This window comes from Saimiri boliviensis, chromosome 21 (genome assembly GCF_048565385.1).
Source record: "Saimiri boliviensis isolate mSaiBol1 chromosome 21, mSaiBol1.pri, whole genome shotgun sequence".
NCBI classification, from domain to species: domain Eukaryota; kingdom Metazoa; phylum Chordata; class Mammalia; order Primates; family Cebidae; genus Saimiri; species Saimiri boliviensis.
Window position 1 is genome coordinate 26845279 of NC_133469.1, and position 23875 is coordinate 26869153.

General features: G+C 49.9%; 1 protein-coding gene across 2 annotated transcripts in view; it reads left to right on the forward strand.

Moving 5' to 3' along the window:
* Positions 1–3113: 3113 nt before the first annotated feature.
* The window catches only part of UPB1 (beta-ureidopropionase 1), a 38957-nt gene continuing 18195 nt past the window's right edge, over positions 3114–23875 (forward strand). Inside the window, exons 1-4 of one of the 2 annotated variants that reach the window (XM_010349234.3) lie at positions 3114–3282; positions 11525–11696; positions 13811–13898; positions 23191–23285. In XM_010349234.3, the coding sequence (XP_010347536.1) occupies positions 3179–3282; positions 11525–11696; positions 13811–13898; positions 23191–23285 (459 nt within the window). In that variant the 5' untranslated portion in view covers positions 3114–3178. The remainder of the gene's footprint in view (positions 3283–11524; positions 11697–13810; positions 13899–23190; positions 23286–23875) is intronic. The other variant, XM_003938531.4, reaches the window with a different exon arrangement.

The window sequence follows — 23875 nt, forward strand, 5'->3', positions numbered from 1 at the left end:
AATAAATTGGGCAAGTATAAACTTTTTTTAATACAACTTCGTAAATCTTAAGTTTTATTTATGAAATGCTGGTTTATAATGAGCAAGTATGAATGACCTGTCACTGAACATCAGGGAAAGATGAAATAAGCAATTTAACTAATAAGTTTCTACTACTGCTTCGAGGTACAGCTCAGTGCTATCACCTTAATGAATTTGTCCATGATCCCAGAGTTGATTCCCTCAACAATCATTTGAGTACTAAAGTCCTCTGGATACAAAAGTAGATCCGGTCCATTTTCTGAGGAGAGCTCAGAAATAATTACACAACAGTGTTTAATACATGTAATAAGAGAACTATCTACGAAGGACTGGTGGAGCCTAACTTTTTCTGGGGCAATTGGAGAAGTTTTTACAGAAGAGGTGATGTTTCAACTGTATGGTGGAGGATGAGGAGGAGGTCACAAAATGAAGAATGAAAGGTGATTCCAGGTAGAGACACATTGAGAGGGTACAAAGGATGGTAAGATACTAGTTCAGAAAGACAACTAAGGATAGACATTGGAGGTGGGGAGAGAAGTTAGAAGTAGCAACAATGCAAGCAAAAGATGACAGGAGGCAGACATGAGGAGGGAGGAGTAAGGATATGAACACAATTCAGGAGATAAATTTAGCAGAACTTGATGCCTGATTGTATGGGGGAAAAAAAGATGGAGGAGTTGCAGATGACTCTCAAAAACTTGGCAAATCAGTGGGTGGTGAGGCCATTACTGAAATAGCGAATACAGGGAAGAAGATAAGAGGCTGGGCACGGAGGCTCATGCCTGTAATCTCAGCGCTTTGGGAGGCCAAGGAGGGCGGATCACCTGAGGTCAGGAGTTCAAGACCAGCCTGACCAACATGGTGAAACCCTGTGTCTACTAAAAGTACAAAAAATAAGCCAGGCATGGTGGCACATGCCTGTAATCCCAGCTACGGGAGGCCGAGGCAGGAGAATCAAGAGAATCGCTTGAACCTGGGAGGTGGAGGTTGCAATGAGCTGAGATTGGGCCACTGCACTCTAGCCTGGGCAAAGAAAGCAAAACTGTCTCAAAAAAAAAAAAAAAAAAAAGAAAGAAAGAAATGTAAGAGCTCTCCTGAGAAAGGAGGTGACAGTTCATTCAGTTTGAAGGATTTTTGAGTTGGCTTTGAAGCCTCTTCCATGAGACCTCCAATGATTTCTCTAAGAAATCACCTGTCTTTGCACTCCATAGTATATTGTTTCTTTTTCCTCTCGAATTACTTAAACCTGCTGTATTTACAAGTCTGCCTCTACTTTAAATCACAAAGTAAAGGTACTAGGTCTTACTTGTCTTTATATGGCTCTCCTGGCAGTGCCTTACACATAGAAAGTACTCGAAGTTTGCATTCTTGAAAAGGCAGCTCCATCAGATACTAGAAACTGCCAGCTAACATTTATCAAAACAAGGAACGAAACTAGTGAATTAGTAGCCTAAACAAAATACCTGAAGTATAATATTTGGCCCTCTAGCACCTATTTTTAACGTTAGTAGCTGATTCTGGATATAAATTAGCTTCCTTCGCACTCATTTTGCCTCTTTTCTTTTTTTCTTTGAGATTGGATCTCTCTTGCCCAGGGTGAAGTGCAGTGGTAAGATCATAGCTCCTGAGCTCAAGTGATCCTCTCACCCGAGCTTCTCAAGAAGCAGCTGCGTACCACCATGATTGGTTAATTTTAAAAACTTATTTTGTAGATAGAGGCTTGCTGTGTCACCTAGGCTGGTCTGGAGTTCCTGGCCTCAAACAATTCTCCTTTCTTGGCCTTCTAAAGTGCTAGAATTACAGGTGTGAGCCATTGTGCTGGCTTTTTCTGACTTTTAAACAACCCTGCAGCGTTGGATTCATATTTTACAGAAAAAGCAACAGAAGCCTCCAATGACTGAGCAACTTTCCCGGGGTCACAAGGTTTGCAAGTGGCTAAATAGGATTTCTACAGACTGATTCTTTCAGCCTGCTGCCCGCCTGAGGTGAGCGGGTCTTACTGCCTTAATTCTCAGTAGGTCCCCCAAAGAGGATGCCTCTTTGCTCCTAAAGGGATGACAACCTCTGAATTAGCGGGAACAGCAAACGGGGCGCTCTCTCCCACCATCTCAGTGACTGTCTACAGCGCACCGTACCCCAGGAGTACACATATCTGCACACACGCCGCAGAGGTCAGAGCTGAATGGGGGCCCTAGGGGACAGGGGGCGTGCCCTCGCCCGAGGACCCCGCATTTTACAGCATTAGCTCCATGGAGGCGCACCGGACGGCAGGCGAACGGCTGACCTTCGGCCCCAACGCGGCCCCGAAGCCGGGGATGGGAACGCGCGGTCCAGGTGGCTGCCTAGACTCCGACCCTGGCCCCTCCGAGGTTAACACTCCCCAGACATAAGACTCCACACTACAGAGGTGCCGCCACCGCCGCGTCCCCAGGAGACACAAACTCGTTCCGTACCTTCCTCCGCAGTCCTGTGCTGGGGACTGGCCCGGCCGGCTGCCCTGCGCTGCGGACTGGAGGTCGCGGTCGGAAACGGCCCAGCCCAGCGGCTGCTGCTGGAACCCACCCCCGCGAAGGTCCGCAGCGGGACGCCGACTTACCACAGACCCGCGCCGCAGCCCCCCTCACAGCGCCTCCAGGGTCCCGCTCCGACACCGGGGGGCAGGTGACTGGTGGAACCTGGAGGCACCCTCGCGAGGGCCCATAAGGGAGGCGGGAGGGGGCAGTCTCCGCCCGGACTCGCAAACGAGGCACGAGGGCTCCGCGCAGTCCCACCTGTGGAGGCCCGTGTCTCATCGCCTGCCAGAGGAGGGGCGAAGGTCAAGGGGCAAAGGGCAAGGGGCGGATTTTCCCCCGCCCCTCCTTGCGCTAGGCCCTGGAGCGCTGATTGGCCGTGTGCTGGGGAGGCGACAAGAGCACGTGTTCCGGCTGGCACGTGCTGAGGGCACGTGCAAAGGGCCAGGGGCGGGCCCACTCGCGAAGCCCTGGAGGGCAGATTGGCTACTCCAGGAAGGGGGCGTGTCCCCACGTGAGCTGTCAGGGAGCAGGAGTGGGAGATAGAGGCGAGGGCGCCTGCGCAGTCCTGGCCTGGCCACGTCCTCCCACTGGGTGCAAAGGGCAGGCAGTTCGTGCGCGGACATCGGCCCTGGCTGAGTGTGGCCATGGCGGGTGCTGAGTGGACATCGCTGGAGGAATCCTTGGAGAAGCACCTCCCGCTCCTAGACTTGCAAGAGGTGAAGCGTGTTCTCTACGGCAAGGAGCTCAGGTCCGCAGCCCAGAGGCTAACTTACGGGTCTGGGGGGGCCACAGACTGTGGGTCTTGGGTAGCAGGCAAGGAGGGGCTCAGGGTCTGAAGGGCTCTGAGGAGGTGGTGAGAAGCCCTAAGTTGGCAGGCAGAGACCATAGTATATCTTGATTGGATAGCCCCAGGGTCCTTGGGGGGTTGCAGAATCCTGGGGTGACCTTTGCAAATCTCTTCTCCCCCAAGTTGCCCGGAACTGGAAGAAAAGGACAGGATTTTACTCTCCAGGGCTTTCTCTGGGGCCATCCCAACCCTCCTCCCTGGAGGCGGACTTACTTTCTGGGTGTCTGGCCGGATCACTGCCTCTAGCCAGAGCAGGTGTACTGATTGTCCAGCCCCAGACCATCCTTCCTGCGGTGACCTGACCTCTTTGGCTGACACTTGGAAATAGAGGCTGTCTGCATTTAGTTGGCAAGGGAGCCTTTCCCACTGTTGAGCCACGGGTGTTAGTTACCACGTGCAGATGTTTTTTCACTTCCTGCATCACCAGGACTTTCTGAGGGCTTGTGTACTGCTGGACACTGTCCACAAAGCTGAAAAAAGACACTTGCTCTTTGCTCTAGTTTCTCTTCAGTGCATTTCTTGCCAGCAGCAACCAGAGGATCTCTTTAATATGTAAATCATATGCTGTTGCTCCTTTGAGCTTAAAATTCTGTAAGAAATTTCTTAGGCTCTTAGAATGAAATCCAAACTCTGACCACAAGCACCCCCAAATTCTCGTTCAATTTCCTTGCTCATATGTGGGCTCCCTGCCCCCCCAGTCCAGCCAGTCTGCAGGCACCATGACCTTGCGGCAGGAACCAGAACAGTTCACCTGTCACTGAAGGTGCTGATTGGATCAGTGGTTCTGAGCCACAGCTGCTGCGGAGTTACTGCGGGGAGGCTAGACCTCAGATCCAAGGGTGTTTTCACAGCTAGTGGATGATAAAGTTAGAACAGCTGCTTCTGGGGGTGAGCTAGTAGAGAACTTTATCTGAAAGGGCTCTTCATATTGAAAGAGCTGGGTGAACTTTAAGTCTCCTCCCAGTGAATACACTCATGCTCCTATTTCCACTCCACCTGTAAAGACTAGTTCTTGAGAAGTGTCTTAGAGCTGAGACTCCTAGAACTGTCTTAAATAAAGCGAGGGGCGTCTCATGCTTCTAGGGATGGGAATTAGTTCATTCTAAGAGTGGGGTGGGCATGTGTTCCTGGGAAAAAGACAGCGCCTGGGTGCCAGGAAAGAGGTGAAGGAGAAGAGTCTTAGGAAAAGAAGTCAATTTCCTACGGAAGTGTTTGGCTGGGGCACATTCTGGAGAAGGGCTGAGGTCAGGCCAAGAACTGCCCGCAAGAGGTATTTTATCTGAGCATTTGGGTCACTCCAGAGTGGGAGGGATGATGATAATGCCTGACCAATGACTGTCGGGCTTTATCCTAGGGCTCACAATAACTACGTGGCTCCTTTTCCTCTCTTTTCCTGTCCCCTTTTCTTGCTCTGTTCTACTCAGCATTTAGCCCTTTCAGCTTTTTTTTTTTTTTCTTTTTAGGTGTAGTCTTGCTCTGTCGCCCAGGCTGGTGTGCAGTGGTGCAATCTCGGCTCACTGCAACCTCCGCCTCCCAGGTTCAAGCTATTCTCCTGCCTCAGCCTCCCAAGTAGCTGAGATTACAGGCACCTGCCACCACACCTGGCTAATTTTTTGTATTTTTAGTTGAGACAGGGTTTCACAATATTGGCCAGGCTGGTCTCAAACTCCTAACCTTGTGATCCACCCGCCTTGGCCTCCCAAAGTGCTGTGATTACAGGCATGAGCCACCGTGAGCAGCCCAGCCCAGCCCTTTCATCTTTTATCCCTAAGGTATAAACCTTTGTACTTGCTCTGTCCTTGCAAGTGTGTGGGATTTGGCAATGAACAGCCTTTTGAACTGCAGATAGAAAAATTACTGCTCATTTAAATACTCCAATTCCCCTTAAATTCCTATAAACTCCTTAGAATCTGACTTGGACATGGCTGCCTCTGTGAAGGTCCAGTGGACCTGAAGTCCTCGGTGTCTCTCATCTGACTCCCAGTGTGCTCCACACAAGACCACCTCCCCTCCCAGTTACAGTGCTTAGTAAATGTTTGCTCGGTGAATGAGCCAAATGGGCCTTTGCCTGTGGTAGGCAGATGCAATCCCCAGAGAACATCGATTTTCCATTTTAAGACAGCCAGAACCAAGCAGTCATTCAGTCAACAAACATTCATTGAGCACTTATTTTAGTCTCGGCTGCTGGCACCGGAGATAACAGGATGAGTAAGTCATGGTTCCTGCCCTTGGGGACTTTCCATCTTTTTTTTTTTTTTTTTTTTTTTGAGACGGAGTTTCGCTCATTACCCAGGCTGGAGTGCAATGGCGCGATCTCAGCTCACTGCAACCTCTGCCTCCTGGGTTCAGGCAATTCTCCTGCTTCAGCCTCCCGAGTAGCTGGGATTACAGGCACGTGCCACCATGCCCAGCTAATTTTTTTGTATTTTTAGTAGAGACGGGGGTTTCACCATGTTGACCAGGATGGTCTCGATCTCTTGACCTCGTGATCCACCTGCCTCGGCCTCCCAAAGTGCTGGGATTACAGGCTTGAGCCACCGCGCCCGGCAGGACTTTCCATCTTTTGATGGTTGCCTTACACTGTGAGAGGAGGAGAGGAGGCAGGGAGAGCTTGAGAGAATTTGTGTTTTGGGGGTTGTGGGGATGCCAAGAAGGCTTCCTAGGGGGACTATGCTTGAGCTACATCCAGGGGAAGGCAGGAAGGGTACCTGTATCCAGACACCAGGGGAGTCGCCGATTTAGGACTGTGCATGTGAGAGGGTTAGTCACCGAGTGCCCCCCTCCCACCCCCGAGGAAGACCCGAGAGAGGAGACAGGAGTGGCAGGTAAGATCTCTGGGGCTCTGAGGCAGCAGAACTCTGTCCTGATAATGGTGGAGACTTTGAAGAGTTTGACCGGGTGATTGAGTGAGGAATGACCTGGAATAACTACTGGATGAGCTGAAATTTTTATAAAGGGAAAGGAAAAAAGACTAGCCTGGAAAAAGGCAGGTGAAAGGTGAGAGTTCTGCTGTGAACAGAGTGCCTGGGGCTGGAGAGACAGAAGGCTTCCTTCCAGAGGTCCTGGGGAGGTCAGTGGACAGTGAGGCAGTGAGGATCTTGCCGGCTTCTGGCTTGGACTCTCGGATGAGCAGTAGACTCATCTGATGAGGAGGATCTTCGGACAGGTTGCATTTGAGTGCTGTTTAGTGCCTAGGGCTGTTGTAACAATTGAAACAACAGAAACTTATTCTCACAGTTCTGAAGACCCTAAGTACTAGACCAAGGTGTCAGCAGGGCCGTGCTCCCCCCGAACATCCTAGGGGAGAATCCTCCCTTGTCTTTTCTCGCCGCGGGTGGCTCCTGGCTTTCCTTAGCTTGTGACAGCCAGTCTCTGCCTCTTTCTTCACATGGCCTTCTCCTCTTGTCCCTGTGTCTCTCCTGCAGCGTCTCTTCTATTTGTCTGAGCAGGGTGCAATGGCTCACACCTGTAATCTCAGCACTTTGGGAGACAAGGGCTGGAGGATTGCTTGAACCCAGGAGTGCAAGACTGGCCTGGGCAACATAGCGAGACCCCATCTTTATAAAACATTTTAAAAATTACCCAGGAGCCGGGCGCGGTGGCTCAAGCCTGTAATCCCAGCACTTTGAGAGGCCGAGGCGGGTGGATCACGAGGTCAAGAGATCGAGACCATCCTGGTCAACATGGTGAAACCCCGTCTCTACTAAAAATACAAAACATTAGCTGGGCATGGTGGCACGTGCCTGTCATCCCAGCTACTCAGGAGGCTGAGGCAGGAGAATTGCCTGAACCCAGGAGGTGGAGGTTGGGGTGAGCTGAGACCGCGCCATCGCACTCCAGCCTGGGTAACAAGAGCAAAACTCTGTCTCAAAAAAAAAAAAATTACCCAGGCATGGTAGCATGCACCTGTAGTCCTAGCTACACAGCAGGCTGAGGTGGGAGGATCGCTTGAGCCTGGGAGATTGAGGCTGCAGGGAGCCAAGATCTCACTCCAGCCTGGGGTCAGAATGAGGCCCTGTCCACACACATCTGTGGATTTGGGGCTTACTTGGATAATCCAGATTGATCTTGAGATCCTGACCTTAATTGCATCTGTGAAGACCCTTTTTCCAAATAAAATCACAATGACAGATTCCAGGTGTCGGGATGAGAACGAAGTTCTACCAGCTACAGTAGCTTCAGGGTCCACAGGTGGAAATAACCCAGTGGCTGGCTGTTCGCTGTGTGGAGGTGGGCCTCAGGTGGGAGAGGCTAGGCTTGTTGAGCTGTGCTGGAGACGGTCATTCAGGTGGAGGAGTAGCAGGTGCAAAGAGAGAGGCCCTGGAGAGAATGCCAGAAGGCCTGGTTGTTAAAGAGGTCAGAGAAAGAGACTGGAAGATTCTGGAAGTGAGGATTCTGGGGCAGGACCGGGAAAGAAGCGTCAGATGGCGCAGAAACGTCTACCCGGTGAGGACATCGGGAAGTCTGCTGGTTTTAGCTATGATAAGGCTGGTGGCAGTTCCTGAGATGGAGCCAGGAGATGAGGCCTGAGCCGAAGGAAAGCATGTATGGAAGCTCCCTAGGCAGCAGGGGAAGAGAGCAAGTGAGCAAATGTGGACATGTGTGGAGCACTGTCCCGCTTTTTCTTTCTTCCTCTCCTTCCCTCCCTCCCCTGCCCCCTTCTGTTTCTCAATGGGAGAGACTCTTAACAGCTTCAGTGATGAATGTGGAGATCTGTAGATACTAGTGGGGAAAGATGTCCAAGTTAGGTGTATGAAGAGAAAAAGTCAAGTTGAACAGAAAATACAGAATGATGCCATTGAATTTGTGATGCATCCACGTAGGAAAATGGGAAAGAGCCAGGCGCGGTGGCTCACGCCTGTAATCCCAGCACTTTGGGAGGCCGAGGTGGGTGGATCACGAGGTCAAAAGATCGAGACCATCCTGGTCAACATGGTGAAACCCCGTCTCTACTAAAAATACAAAACATTAGCTGGGCATGGTGGCACGTGCCTGTAATCCCAGCTACTCAGGAAGCTGAGGCAGGAGAATTGCCTGAACCCAGGAGGCGGAGGTTGCGGTGAGCCGAGATCGTGCCATTGCACTCCAGCCTGGGTAACAAGAGTGAAACTCCGTCTCAAAAAAAAAAAAAAAGACATAAAACATTGTTAAGAGGGGTTGCCTCTGAGTTTTGGGACTGGGGTGGGGTAGAGGGGGAAACTTAATTTTTCATTTTATACCTTCCTCACTATTGAGTTCACCCCTGCCATGAGCACATATCTCTTTTGTAACAGAGCTCCTTTAATTATTTAAAGTGCTGATGGTAAAGAGCCATCAGAAGTGGAAAGATGAAGTTCCAGAAGTGAGAGGTTGCTGAGGAGGCAGGAACTTGGTGTCCTCTGGCAAGGTCTGCCTTGACCCTAGGTGGGAGAGGTGGGGGCCCTAAAGGGCATGGGGGGGCTAGGATGGGAAGTGACAGACTTTACTCCTTGAAGTCTGAAGGGAAGCCCCGAGCAGGAAGGCCTCAGTAGCAGGGTGAGGGGTAGAAGGTCTGAAAGCCCACTACAGGGACCAGGGCGGGCAGTGGTGGCATGAGGCTGCCTGTGAGGTTATGGCTCATTTGCTGGTCTTGTCCTGCTGGGCAGTGGCTGATTAATGCTTGTCTTAGTCCTTTTGGACTGCTGTAACAAAATACCACAGACTTCCCAGTCCTTGTGGGCAGTCACAGGGAGAAAAAGGAGAAGGCTCTCTGTGTCTGTTTCCCCAAAGACCTGTGGGCCTGGTAGCTGAATGGCCCTTTGGGAATGTCCTAGTGAGCCCTGTCCTCAGCCTGCGGTCTCACACCAGAAAGATGTCAGGAAGAAGAGCTCTTGCCTGAGTGTGCAAACCTGGCTGTAACCAACACCTGGCTGTGGTCTCCCTCCCCATCTTAAACCACATAAATGTATTCCTCGCCATTCTGGAGGCCGTGAAGTCCAAGATCAAGGCACCGCAGCAGATCTGTCTGGTGAGGACCCACATCCTGGTTCGTAGATAGTGCCTTCTCACTGTGTCCTTACGTGGTGAAAGAAGCAAGCAAGCTCTCTTGGGGGGTCTTGTAAAAGAATACTAATCCCATTTGTGAGGACTCTACCCTCTTGACCTAATCACCTCCCCAAAAAGCCCTGTCAAATCCGAGGTTGGGATTTCAACATGTGAATTTGGGGCAGACATAAGCCTTCAGTGCATCTCAGTGGAAGGTCTGCTACATTTCCCATACCAGGCCTTTGGTGGGCACAGCACATGGTCATTGACTGCATCTGCACAGGGTATGGTATGGCCGGTTAGGATCTCCAAGATGAAGCTGTGTAGGATGTGGGAGCGCAGAGAGGCCTTACGGGTGGTGCCCAGATAGCAGAGAGGAGTGGCTGGGAAGGGGTAGAGCCCCAAAGGCAGCTGTCCTGGTGGGTAGAGTGGCCTCTGCCCTATTGCCTTGGTTTAGAAGAATGAGCTTGCGAGGAGCTGGGGCTGAGGAGGTGGGCAGCCTCAGGGCTGGCCGGACGCAGACACCCCTGGAGGGAAGGAGATGGGTAAAGGAGGTCATGCATGGTGGAAAGATGGGGAGAGAGACTCCAGCCAAATGGTGGCTACAGCTGTGTTTCCATACCCAAGACGACTTCTTCACCTGACATCTTCCTGGTGTGAGACCACAGGCTGAGAGGCCAGGCAGGGTTCACCAGGGCACTCTCAAAGGGCTGTCTGGCTTCCAGGCCCACAGGCCTTTGAGGGAATAGACACATAAGCCTTGCCCCTTTTTCTCCCTGTGTCTGGCCCCACACACATGCTGGAAAGCTGCCTGATCATGGCCACCAGAGGGGATTTGCCCTGAGGCTGAGCCCTGCCCTGTGAGAGCAGCCCTTCCGCTGGAGGGTGGGAGGACTGTCTAAGGCAGTCACAGCAAGGGGAGGCACGGTGTGGGCACTGCTGCTATTTCTAACCTGCCGGAGTGACGGGAACCTTGACTACTTGAAAAGCAGGCTGATTGTCAGGGGCGGAACCGAACTCAGAGCTGTCAGGGCCGTCACATGAAAAGTGCCTGGCAGGGGGCGGCGACAGGGGGCTTGGGCTGACAGGGCTGTGATTTTGAAAGAAACATCTCTAAGAAAGTGATTTAAAGTAGGAGAGAAATATTATTATTAGATAATGGCTGTCAGGTTATTTTTTGATGTGCTCTCTGGGTATTTCATAATCATCTTGCCCTTAGATGGTAAGCCCTTCCTGGCCAGGGGCCGTGTCCCGTGCCTCTGCGGGTTTTACCTCCGGGCGTGCAACAGGCATCAGGAGGTATTTGCTGTTTGGCCAATGGTCATGTCAGTGGAAGGTTTTGCAACTAATTCTCTAGCTTTTGTTAATAAACCACAAAGGTGGATAAGCACTTGGGGCTTCCATCTGAACACCTGGGCCCCGCCAAGCCCACCCAACACCTAGTGTGGACCTGGCCTCCCCCAGCGGGAGCAGCAGGACAGAATGGCCAGGGTCTTTATTCACCACAAGGCCTCCATAGGGTCCCAGGTCATGGTCTCTCCATCCAGCCTTTCTCCCGAGCCTCATTTTCCAAGCTCCTTCCTGCTCCCACAGACTGCCCCACACCCTAGGCTCAGCACAGCCCTGATTCTGGTTCAGAAACACTTGAGAATCTATTCCCTCCTTTCCATGCTGACTGCCAGGACTTTAATTCCTACCCTGATTTCAGCAACTCTAAAACACTAACCTCTTGACTAGCCTCCCCTTTGCCAGGCCTAACTGAGGTCCCCCTGCCAACTGCAGGTAAAGTCCAGGTTCAGTGCAGTGTCTGGTCTTGGCTGGACCACCTGCTCCCCAGCTCTATTGGGCCCTGGCACTGAATGCCTTCTAGCCAGGACACCCTCATCTTTTCTTCCCCTGATAAATAACTGCAGGAAGGCTGGGCATGGTGGCTCACACCTGTAATCCAAGCACTTTGGAGGCCAAGGCGGGCGGATCACCTGAGGTCGGGAGTTCAAGACCAGCCTGACCAACATGGTGAAACCCCGTCTTTATAAAAAAAAAAAAAAAAAAAAAAAAGAACTGCAGGAAATGGGAGAGGGATTTTAAGTGGAGCAGGCTGCCTCAGAATCACCTTCCCTCTTCTTTCCTGCCCATCTAGGAAGCTTGATCTGCCCAGGGAAGCTTTCGAAGCCGCCTCCAGAGAAGACTTTGAACTGCAGGGATATGCCTTTGAAGCGGCGCAAGAGCAGCTGAGACAACCCCGCACCGTGCATGTGGGGCTGGTTCAGAACAGAACCCCCCTCCCCACGGATGCTCCTGTGGCACAACAGGTATAGACTCTTTTGACCATAATAAATACACAAACGGGGCTGTGGCCCGCCCTTTGGAACACACCCCAGGCCCTGGCTGGCCACATACTCCAGGTCTGCAGGCTGGGGTGCCTCAAGGGGTAGCAGATACACTCCTGCCCTGGCCTCCCCACGTCCCTCCGGCCTGCATCGCTGGCCCTTCTGTCTTCCGGTTCTTTCTCTCTTTCTCTCTCTCTCTCCCTCTTCCTCACCGATCTTTCCACTTCTCCCCAGCTATTGATCTGAAGCTCCATTTAACAACCAGGAGGGTGCCCTTTTGGCCACCTTGTGCTCTCCACGGGATGCTGCCCCTCAGTCACCTGCCAGGAGGCGGCCAGCCAGGACATACCGGTCGGGACCATCCATCTGTGTGTTCTTCTGCCTTAATCCTCAGGGCGGGGACTCGCTATACTCGGAAGTCTGCCAGCCGTGGTGCCTGCAGGCTTACGGGAACAGATAGGCATTCACTTATGACCTCACACTTAGTAAATAAAGGTGGCGGCATCTTGTATCTCCCTAAAGAAACATGTTGTCACAGACACAGGTGGTTCGCTTTGTACACTTCTCCACAGCATTCCCCCAGCTGCTCAAACTTGCAGGGATTTCCCTGCACAGGTTTCCTCAGGATACAGCGTGTTGGAGGATTCTTAGGGATTCTGGAGAAACTTAAGGTCTCTTGGATTCCAGGTTGGGTCCTGCATCATCATTCACATTGGTCCTTCCTTTGCTTTTGTTGGATTCACAGATGTCTGGTTCTCGGTTCTCTCACTTTTTGTATCTGGGTTCATTATTTGTGGTTATGTCCCCTCTATCATCCTAGACTGTCAGGTCATAGGACCAGCTATGTCTTTTTCACCCCCACAGCACCTAGACGTATGCTTGCATTTTGCTACCACCAAGCAAATGTGTGTTCATGGGGCTGATGCTGTCAGCAAATATCCACAAAGCCATGGGATGCACAGCCTCTCAAAGGAGGGGACCACAGGCATTGTAAAGAGTTTGTGCATGCTGGGTTTTCAGCCAGGTTCCCTTGGTCTGTCTTTGAACAAACACTTTTGAATGTCTCCTGGGAGCCAGGCATTGTGCCGAGGACAAGCCGATGGTGAGGATGCTTTCTTCCTATCCCCAAGGAGCCTGTGGGGTCCTGGGAGTGACAGCAGAAGAAGAGTGACACACGATGGCTCCCAAAGGCCAGGGGGTGCCGAGTTACCTCAACCCTTGGCCCATATCTGTGAGAGCCTGTAGAGGCACATACAGGGGCGACAGGTGACACAGATAACACCTCCAGGAAGATTAGCTGGGAGGAGGGAAGTAAATTCCTGGCCCAGGGCACGGCACACACCAAAGCATGGGGATTTAAAAGAGCTAGAGAGGGCTGGGCGCGATGGCTCAAGCCTGTAATCCCAGCACTTTGGGAGGCCGAGGCGGGTGGATCACGAGGTCAAGAGATCGAGACCATCCTGGTCAACATGGTGAAACCCCGTCTCTACTAAAAGTGCAAAAAATTAGCTGGGCATGGTGGCACGTGCCTGTAATCCCAGCTACTCAGGAGGCTGAGGCAGGAGAATTGCCTGAACCCAGGAGGCGGAGGTTGTGGTGAGCCGAGATCACGCCATTGCACTCTAGCCTGGGTAACAAGAGCGAAACTCCGTCTCAAAAAAAAAAAAAAAGAGCTAGAGAGGTGAGGCACTCCATGATAAGATGCACACAGGAGAAGTAGGAGTGCAGGACAGTGGAGAGCGGAATCCTGGGCCGAGGGAGCCGCTGACCCAGGAGATGGGTGTGAGCATGGGCCCTGGGTACGGTAAACAGCACCATCCTCATCCCTGCCTCTCAGCAACCCCAAAGGTCAGGTGGCAGTCTCCCCATTATCAGGCGAGGAAACTGAGGCAGTGTTCAAGCGTCAGCCCAGAGCCTCTGCACCTCCACCTTTTCATGCAGATTTTGGACACAAGGAAAAAAACAAATACAGAGCCTCCCCACCCTCTTCCCCATACCCGGGTGGGCCTCGATTGTTCCATTTGCATTAGGATGAGATCCTAAAAATTGCCTTACCAGCAGACCTAAATGGATTCTAATCCTTTTTAAATCCTCAGGTCTCTGCCGTTCATAAACGCATCAAGTCTATCGTAGAGGTGGCTGCAATGTGTGGCGTCAACATCATCTGTTTCCAGGAAGCGTGGAGTGAGTCTTTTTTACGGTGCTTTTTCTCTAGTGACTTCAAAAAAATTCGGTATTCTCTCCATGTTGCCAGGAGCGTCTGCTGCCTGACTTTTAAAGAATCTCCTTTGTTTTCTCATGTCTAGAAAGGTTCTCTGCCACATCACCAGGAACCCCGGCCTCACTGCTGTCGTGTGCCAGGCTGTTGTCTGGGTCCCATCAGTTTTCCCACATGGTTCTGAATCCATTCACTGCCCCCCATCTCTGTCACTGCCTGGGCCACGCCCCTGGCAGCTCGCCCTGGCTTCTGTAATTCCCTCCAGCTTGTGCCCTGCGCCTTCCCAACCGTTCTTCACCTTCAGATCTCAGCCCAGAGCCAGCCTCCCATCTAAACATTCCTGGTACCATGTACCTTGGTGGTTTTTATTTTTATCAGAGCTATACCTGCTCGTGGTTGAGAGTCAGACGGGTCTACAAGGTCTATTACCAAAAAATAGCTGTTATTCCCAGAGTCAACACTGAGCTAGTTCCTTTGGAATTTTCCTTTATTCGTGTTGCTACTTCCTAATCACCTGTTGATTCTCCGCCCCGCTGCCCATGGAAGATGTCAGTGTTAGCCCTTTCCTGCCTCCTGGCCCCTCTACATACATGTGCCCTTGTTCTTCTATCCCCAGAGCCATTTTGTCCACTTTGGTTCCTTTTTTAAGACAAGGATTGGAGTGCAGTGGCACAATCACAGCTCACTGCAGCCTTGACCTCCCAGGCCCAAGCAATCCTCCCACCTCAGCCTCCCAAGTAGCTGGGACCACAGGTATACACAGCTAGTTTAAAAAAAAAAAAAAAAAAAAAGTAGAAGGTCTGTCTGTTAGCTTTGGAGCCCCTCTCCCTCTGTCTTTGTATAGGGGAGCTTCTTGTGGTTCCCCCTGCCCCACTTCTTTCTTGCCTGTTAAACTCCTTGCTCCTTAAAACTCAAAAAAAAAAAAAAAAAAAGTTTGTAGAGTTGGGGATCTCGCTATGCTGCTCAGGCTGAACTTTGATTTCTTTTTTTTTATTGTTTTGTTTTGTTTTTGTTTTTGTTTTGTTTTTGCTGTAGATTTTTGTTTATTTGAACTTTGATTTCTTGAATTACTTTGTTTTCCCTAGAGTTTGCTTTGTTTTCTGTGTACTTGCCACACATTCAACCCCAAACTTTCTGCCAGCTCCTAAATCCCCCTTAATGTGTTTTAGATGTATCAAGCAGTCTATCAGTTTCATCTCCTCCAGGGAATCTGCCCCACAGCCTTGTGACTGTGTGGTCCGAGTCGGGTGCCCCCTCTGCTGGCCGCACAGTGGCTGTCCTGGGATTCCCCTCACTGTCATCCTGGGGAATCCCTTAGCCTTGCCCTTGTGTTTCTCCCTTCCCACACCTTCCTGTTTCTTGGTTTATACCCTCATTTTGGTAGAGTAGTGTAGTAGATCCTCATACATTTATGTTGCCTTGGCATCCATGCTGAATACAAGTCTAACACTCTCGTATCAGAGGCAGGGCTCAGTCACCCTGTTTCCAGTTAGACACCACACCCACATTGCTCAAGCCAAGTGGCCAGAGGTAAGAACTTAAAGGTTCTCTCCTGCCAGCAGACTGGGCTGCCCACTTTCCTGCTGCTTCCTTTAAATGGACCATCCAGGCATTTGGCCATTAACTTTAGGTGACTACATCTTAGTTACTATATGTACTGCTAGCTGCCCCACACTCTCTCTGTCTGACTCTTCATTTCTGCCTCGTCTGACCTGGGGACAGAGAACTGCCCTCCTGACTCATGGCACTCTCCCTGCCTAGAATCTGGAAGTAAAAGCTGAACTTGTTTCCTATTGCCATGGTGTGTTGAATTTGCACCTTCCATGAGAAGAACCTGGGGCTGCCCCAGGCTGGGTTTTCCCTGGGATACCCGGGGAAACACAAAGTCGGGCTCCTAGTGCCAGAGTGATAGTCACGTAAGAGCCACACAGCATCTGCCAGTATAAACAAGTTCCACGTATGAGGGGCCCCTGGTCACAGGTTGGACAGACAGGCATTAGGCTGTCCACCACGTACAAGATGTATCCCGTGAAAGGCATGCTGTAGAGACCACGTCCAGCTCCCATCATTTCCTGTTAGTGCTGGGTTGCCAGCTGCTCTGGTACTAGGGCCCCCATTTAACTAGGGACACTCAGAACAAGTAGTTCCCTGAGGAAGAACCCATCAGAGGTAAACTTTTTGAGGCCTTGCCCATCTGAAAATATGTTCCTTCTACAATTTTCTTGATAGTTTGGTTGAGCATCATATTTTAGGTTAGAAATCATTTTCCTGCTGGGCGCGGTGGCTCAAGCCTGTAATCCCAGCACTTTGGGAGGCCGAGGCAGGTGGATCACGAGGTCAAGAGATCGAGGCCATCCTGGTCAGCATGGTGAAACCCCGTCTCTACTAAATATACCAAACATTAGCTGGGCATGGTGGCGCGTGCCTGTAATCCCAGCTACTCAGGAGGCTGAGGCAGGAGAATTGCCTGAACCCAAGAGGCGGAGGTTGCGGTGAGCCGAGATCACGCCATTGCACTCCAGCCTGGGTAACAAGAGCGAAACTCCGTCTCAAAAAAAAATCATTTTCCTTCAGAAGTTGGAACATGCATTGTTCTATTGTCTTCTAGCTTTTGGGCATTGCTGAGTCATCCACACCATTTTAATTTGTGACCCGTTGTGACTTTTTTTTCCGGAAGACTGTTGGAGTTTCTCTTTTTCACCAATACTGTACAATTTCATAATGATATCCCATTGTGTGTATCTTTTTAAATCTACTATAGGCACTCTGTGGGTTCTTTCCATCTAGAAACTTGGGTTCTGAAGATCTTGCTCTGTCACCCAGGCTGGAATGCAGTGGTGTGATCTCAGCTCACTGTAACCTCTGTCTCCTGGGTTCAAGCAATTCTTTTCTTTTTTGAGATGGAGTCTCACTTTGTCACCCAAGCTAGGGTACAGTGGAGCTATTTCTGCTTACTACAACCTCTGCCTCCTGGGTTCAAGTGATTCTCCTGTCTCAGCCTCCCAAGTAGCTGGGATTATAGGTATGTGCCACCATGCTCAGCTAATTTTTATATTTTTAGTTGAGATGGGTTTTTGCCTTGTTGGCCAGGCTGGTCTCAAACTACTGACTTCAAGCAATCTGCCCATCCCAGCCTCCCAAAGTGCTGGGATTACAGACATGAGCCATCACACCCAGCTGATCTAGGAAATTTTCTTGCGTTATTTTATTCGTTATTTTTTTTCTCCTTCTAGACAGTCCTATTATTAGGATATTGGAACCTGGACTGGTTCCCTAATTATGTTGCGTATTTCCTCCTATTTTGTTTGTTTTTTGACATGTGGTCTCACTCTGTCACCGAGGCTGAAGTGCAGTGGCGCAATCACAGCCCACTGCAGCATTGACCTCCCAGGATCAAGCAATCCTCTTGCAACAGCCTCCTGAGTATCTGGGACCACAGATGCATGCCACCACACCTAGCTAATTTTCTTGATTTTTTTTTTTTTTCTTCCTATAAAGATCAGGTCTCGCTGTGTTGTCCAGGCAGATCTCAAATTCCTGAGCCCAAGCAATCCTCCTGCCTTGGTCTCCGAAAGTGCTGGAACTACAGGCATGAGCCACAGGACCCAGTCACCCAGCCAGTGTCCTATTTCTTATCACTTTGTCATTTTGCTCAGTTTTCTGGTGGATTTGATCTGATTTGTCCATCAGCCCTCCTATTCAGCCTTTCATTTCTGCTGTCAAATTTTGAATTTACTAGCTTATTACATCTTGTTATATTACGTCTGTTATATTACATCTTGTTCTTGCATCATGGTTGCAATATCTTCTCTTATCTCTAAGGATACAAATATTAAGTGAATTTTGTTTTCTCTCTGCATGGTCCCTACTTATTCCAAGTTGGATTCTGTTTTGATTGCTCATATTTTAAGAATTGGGGATTAAAAATCTGTGAGCTCTGAGTTTGTAGGAGGAGCTCACCCACTGAGCCTCCATCATAGGGTGATCTGATTGAGTGGTAATTTCCAGGTAATCCCAATGTTAGTATCTCTGGGTCATTCATTTCAGGCTGGTCAGAGTCCCCAGAGATTTTTCTGCTCTCTTGCCAAGAAGGTCCAGCATGCTGATGTTTACCCAGTCCTCTGTTTTGACATGTCATTTGCTTTCATCTGCCCTGCTTCTCCAAAGCCAAAGAGTCTCTGTTGAACCATCTTTGGAGGATGAACCTTTAGCCTTCTTCTAGGGTGGAAGGGACAGGTCCTAGCCTCTTGGTGTGGAGAAAGGACTTGGGCTTCTAACTACTGCTGCTTTTTTTTTTTTTTATATGGAGTCTTGGGAGGGCAGTGGCACAATGTCAGCTCACTGCAACCTCGGCATCCCGGGTTCAAGCAGTTCTGCCTCAGCCTCCTAAGTAGCTGGGACTACAGACACGTGCCACCACACTCAGCTTTTTTTTTTTTTTTTTTTTTTTTTTTGGTAGAGATGGGGTTTTGCTATGTTGGTCAGACTGGTCTCAAACTCCTGACCTCAGGTGATCCACCCACCTGAGCCTACCAAAGTGCTGAGATTACAGGCATGAGCCACTGCACTTGGCCCTAACTGGTTCGTTGTTGGTTTTTTGGTTTTTTTTTGTTTTGTTTTATTTTTTCAGACAGAGTCTCGCTTTGTCACCCAGGCTGAAATGCAGTGGCGTGATCTCAGCTCACTGCAACCTCTGTCTCCCGGGTTCAAGCAATTCTTCTGCCTCAGCCTCTTGAGTAGCTGGGATTACAGGTGCATGCCACTACACCCAGCTAATTTTTGTATTTTTAGTAGAGACGGAGTTTCACCATCTTGGCCAGGTTGATCTCGAACTCCTGACCTCAGGTGATCCACCCACCTCAGCCTCCCAAAGTGCTGAGATTACAGGCGTGAGCCACTGCGCCTGGCCCCTAACTGCTGCTTAAGTAGACTTTTGACCAGTCCTTGTTTATCATCCTTCCCTGCTTCCCAGCCTTCAGAGGTACCTGTGCGTACCCCTGGTTCCTGAGCTTTCGAGAAGCAGGAGACATTCTTTTTTTTTTTTTTTTTTTGAGACGGAGTTTCACTCTTGTTACCCAGGCTGCAGTGCAATGGCACGATCTCGGCTCACTGCAACCTCCACCTCCTGGGTTCAGGCAATTCTCCTGCCTCAGCCTCCTGAGTAGCTGGGATTACAGGCACACGCCACCATGCCCAGCTAATTTTTTGTATTTTTAGTAGAGACGGTTTCACCATGTTGACCAGGATTGTCTCGATCTCTCGACCTCGTGATCCACCCGCCTCGGCCTCCCAAAGTGCTGGGATTACAAGCTTGAGCCACCGCGCCCGGCTGCAGGAGACATTCTTAACTGCTAGCAGGACTCAGTTTTCTCTGATCTACTGAGAGATTTGCCTGCATCCACCTTCCAGCTACTCATGTTTTGGTACTGCTTCCCCTCCCTCAGTGCCCTATCTTTGTGGGTAGATGCCTTGGCATGAACATTGCTTTCCTATCATGTTGATGGGGTTTCAGGAAAGAGCTCACGTCTAAGTCCAGTCTGCATCTGTACCCATAAGTTCATGTCGTTTTCCTGTGTTTTATTAATTTGCACTCTCTTCATTAGGCTATGAGCTGCATGAGGACAGTACCTGTGTGTGTTTTTCCCAGCCCTCCACCCATTCCTGTTTTATCTTTAGTGGCAAGAATAATCCCTGGTGCATGACAGGCTCTACAAATTAGTATTGACTGGATAATTGAACTAACATCTTCCCTTTCTTGGATCTGGAACTCCCTCTCATGTATCAAGGTCCAGCACAGCACCCCTCCTTTGTGGGGCCCTGGTGACTCCCCCAGGCAGAGCTGACCACTGTGTCCCGCCAGATTGTGTGGCCACACCAGGTTCTAATTCATCTCCTTCCCTCTAGGCTGGCAGTGTCTGAGGGCCAGGTGTTGGGTCAATGCTTGTGGAACCCCTTTCCGTCTAGTTGAAGAACTGTAGTTGGGACTTTGCAGCCAGCCTCACCCAACCCCCTCTTCCACATCCTTCTTTTGAAAGTGTGTTTACATTAGAGTGGTTGTGTAAACAGGAAAAGAAGTCATTTATTCTCTGGGGGCACTTGACTCACTCCTAATGCTCTGAAAGCTGAGAATTAATGGTCATTAAGGAGCATTTGTGTTTTCAACAGCTTTTCTGATGGCTTCCTTAAAATAATTCATCTCTCTTCACAGAAGGCGAGCCTGGGGAGCCTTGAGCCTGGTACCAAGGCCCCCGGGGCTGTTGCTGGCAGTGCCTGCCGCCTGCTTGGTAAGATGGCAGTGGTGCCATTGGCAGCATATTTGCTGTGGTACTCTTAGGACCAGTCTTCCTGGGACTGGAAGGAATTGAGAGGCTGAGGCTTCTCTTCCTTTTCTGTGAAGTAAAGGGGGTGATGCTGCTTCACAGGGATGTTGGAAATGAGCTATTATTAATACCGGAGTTATAAAGAAATATTTTTAGGCAGCTAGAAAAGGGGTAAAGGTTTTTGTGGAACCTTTTCCTGTAATAAGAAGCAACCCCTGGCCGGGCACGGTGGCTCAAGCCTGTAATCCCAGCACTTTGGGAGGCTGAGGCTGGTGGATCACAAGGTCAAGAGATCGAGACCATCCTGGTCAACATGGTGAAACCCCGTCTCTACTAAAAAACTACAAAAAATTAGCTGGGCATGGTGGCGCGTGCCTGTAGTCCCAGCTACTCAGGAGGCTGAGGCAGGAGAATTGCCTGAACCCAGGAGGCGGAGGTTGCGGTGAGCCGAGACCACACCATTGCACTCTCAGCCTGGGTAACAAGAGTGAAACTCCGTCTCAACAACAACAAAAAAAGCAACCCCTGAACCATTTCTTTTTTTTTTTTTTTTTTTTTGAGACGGAGTTTCACTCTTGTTACCCAGGCTGGAGTGCAATGGCGCGATCTCGGCTCACCGCAACCTCCGCCTCCTGGGTTCAGGCAATTCTCCTGCCTCAGCCTCCTGAGTAGCTGGGATTACAGGCACACACCACCATGCCCAGCTAATTTTTTTGTATTTTTGGTAGAGACGGGGTTTCACTATGTTGACCAGTATGGTCTCGATCTCTTGACCTCGTGATCCACCCGCCTCGGCCTCCCAAAGTGCTGGGATTACAGGCTTGAGCCCTGAACCATTTCTTTTCTAATAGAAAAGGCTTCTTAAAGACCCAAGCTAGCAAGCTTTGATATGCAAATACAGGCAATTAGAAACTGGGTCCCCCCAACTAGGCCAACGTGGTGATTCCTGCCCTCTTCTTGTCACCACCTGTGCTAAGTGTCTTGGCTGCCTCCAGATAACTCACACATGTTCAAGACATCATGGTGGCTCATATTTGCATATCAAAGGACTAAGGTGGGAGGGCCAGGTTTTTTGCAGGCTACTTGAATGACAAACCTGGTCAAACCAATCCCCAGGGCCCTATGCAAATCAGACACCTCCTCCTCCAGCCTCCAAATATAACCAACAATCTTTTCCGCTGCACACAGGGTATTTCTTTGTTCGTACGGACATCCCCGTCCCTTTGTCTCTGTATGGGGGAGCTATTTTCTATCAAGCACCGTGTTCCACATGTGCTTGGCATTTAGGAAATGCTGGCTACAATTGTTACTCCTAAACAGGCCATAAGCCCCTAGCAGAGGCCAGTTAAACACTGCCGGATCACATCAGGCAGCTTTCTGCAAACCCTCCTCAAGTTAGTTCAAAGTAGCTGGAAAAATAGCAGACAACTGAAAACTTCTGTTAGGCTAATGCCTTTAAAAGAAATAGACTTGGGCTGGGCATGATGGCTCATGCCTATAATCCCAGCACTTTGGGAGGCCGAGGCAGAGGGATCACCTGAGGTCAGGAGTTCGAGACCGGCTTGACCAACATGGTGAAACCCATCTCTACTAAAAATCCAAAAAAAAAAAAATTAACCAGGCGTGGTGGCAGGCAGTTGTAATCCCAGTTACTTGGGAGGCTGAGGCAAGAGAATCACTTGAACCTGGGAAGTGGAGGTTGCAGTGAGCTGAGATTGTGCCATTGCACTCCAGCCTGGGCAACAAGAGCAAGACTCCATCTCAAAACGGCAACACCAACAACAAAACAAAGAAATGGACTTGGGTTACTGTGATGTGGGAGATCTGCAGACTGTACTGCATTGGTCCAGATAAGGAATTCAGTTTTCCACAGTGAGAAAGAAAAAGATGAATAGCCCAGTAGAAAATAGGCAAAGGGTATGAACAAAAAAAATGTAGAGGAAGAATCCATATGGGCCAGTGAGTATGTGGTACGGGGCTCAGCCTCACCGGGCATATGGGAAACTTTTTTTTTTTTTCTTGAGACGGAGTTTCACTCTTGTTACCCAGGCTGGAGTACAATGGCGCGATCTCGGCTCACCGCAACCTCCGCCTCCTGGGTTCAGGCAATTCTCCTGCCTCAGCCTCCTGAGTAGCTGGGATTACAGGCACGTGCCACCACGACCAGCTAATTTTTTGTGTTTTTAGTAGAGACGGGGTTTCACCATGTTGCCCAGGATGGTCTCGATCTATTGACCTCGTGATCCACCTGCCTCGGCCTCCCAAAGTGCTGGGATTATAGGCTTGAGCCACCACGCCTGGCTAGCCCTTAGCATATTCTTAAAGGTTCATCCATGTGAGCATGTATCAGAATTTCTTCCCTTTTTAAAAGGGCTGAATAATATTCCATTGTGTGTGTGTGTGTGTGTGTGTGTGTGTGTATGTATGTATATATATACACACCACATTTTACATGCATGTATCAGAATTTTTTCCCTTTTTAAGAGGGTGGAATAATATTCCATTGTGTATGTATACACCACATTTTACCAGCATGTATCAATTTTTTCCCTTTTTAAGAGGGCTGGTGATATTCCATTGTGTATATATATATATATATACCACATTGTACCTATCAGTTATTTGTTGATAAGACAGTTGGATTGTTTCCAGCTTTTGGTGATTGTCAGTGATGTTCCTGTAAACATCAGTGTGCAAATATCTGTGCTGCAGTTGTTTTTAAGACTTTGGGAAAGACATTTGGCCCAGCCTCTTGTTTGCCATGAAGCCCAGAGGTAGGGGCTGCCCAGTGCCCACAGCCAGGAATGGAACCCAGAAGCCAGGCCATGGCACTCCTGAGACTGTATTCTCTTGCAGTGACCTCCTGCTGCTGGGCTGAGGAGCCCCCCTCAGAGGCTGTACATTTGGGATATAATTCTGCCCTTTCTCCTATTTATAGCGATGCCCTTTGCCTTCTGTACGAGAGAGAAGCTTCCTTGGACAGAATTTGCTGAGTCAGCAGAAGACGGGCCCACCACCAAATTCTGTCAGAAGGTAGGACATTAACTGTGCCTCTGGTAGCAGCTGCCAAACATGTGCAAGTCACAGCATGACCACAGCTGCTGGGTATGGCCTTTCACATGGAAAATGCGCTCCTTTGGTGTTTGTTTTACCAGATAAGATTAGATAAGACTATTTGCCACCTTCTTTTTTTTAAGCATACTCTTAAAATTGGAGACTGTAAGGCTCCAGAAGGGCCATTAGTAGCTTTTTTAGGCAAGGGAGCTGCAGCCCAGGGAGGGTGGTAGGAGGTGACTTCTGTAGTAAGTGCTGCACCTGGCAAGTGGCAGAGCTGGTGCTCGAGTATCAGAGGGGCCAGTTCCTTGCCCAGAGCTCTGCCGGCTCCGCTACAGTTAGCCTGTGTCACAGAAGCTTCGATTCATGGCCTATGTCTCATCAGCGTAGAATTGTTTATTTTTCTTCACTAAAACCTCATAATACAGGCCAGGCGCGGTGGCTCAAGCCTGTAATCCCAGCACTTTGGGAGGCCGAGGCAGGTGGATCACGAGGTCAAGAGATCGAGACCATCCTGGTCAACATGGTGAAACCCCATCTCTACTAAAAATACAAAACATTAGCTGGGC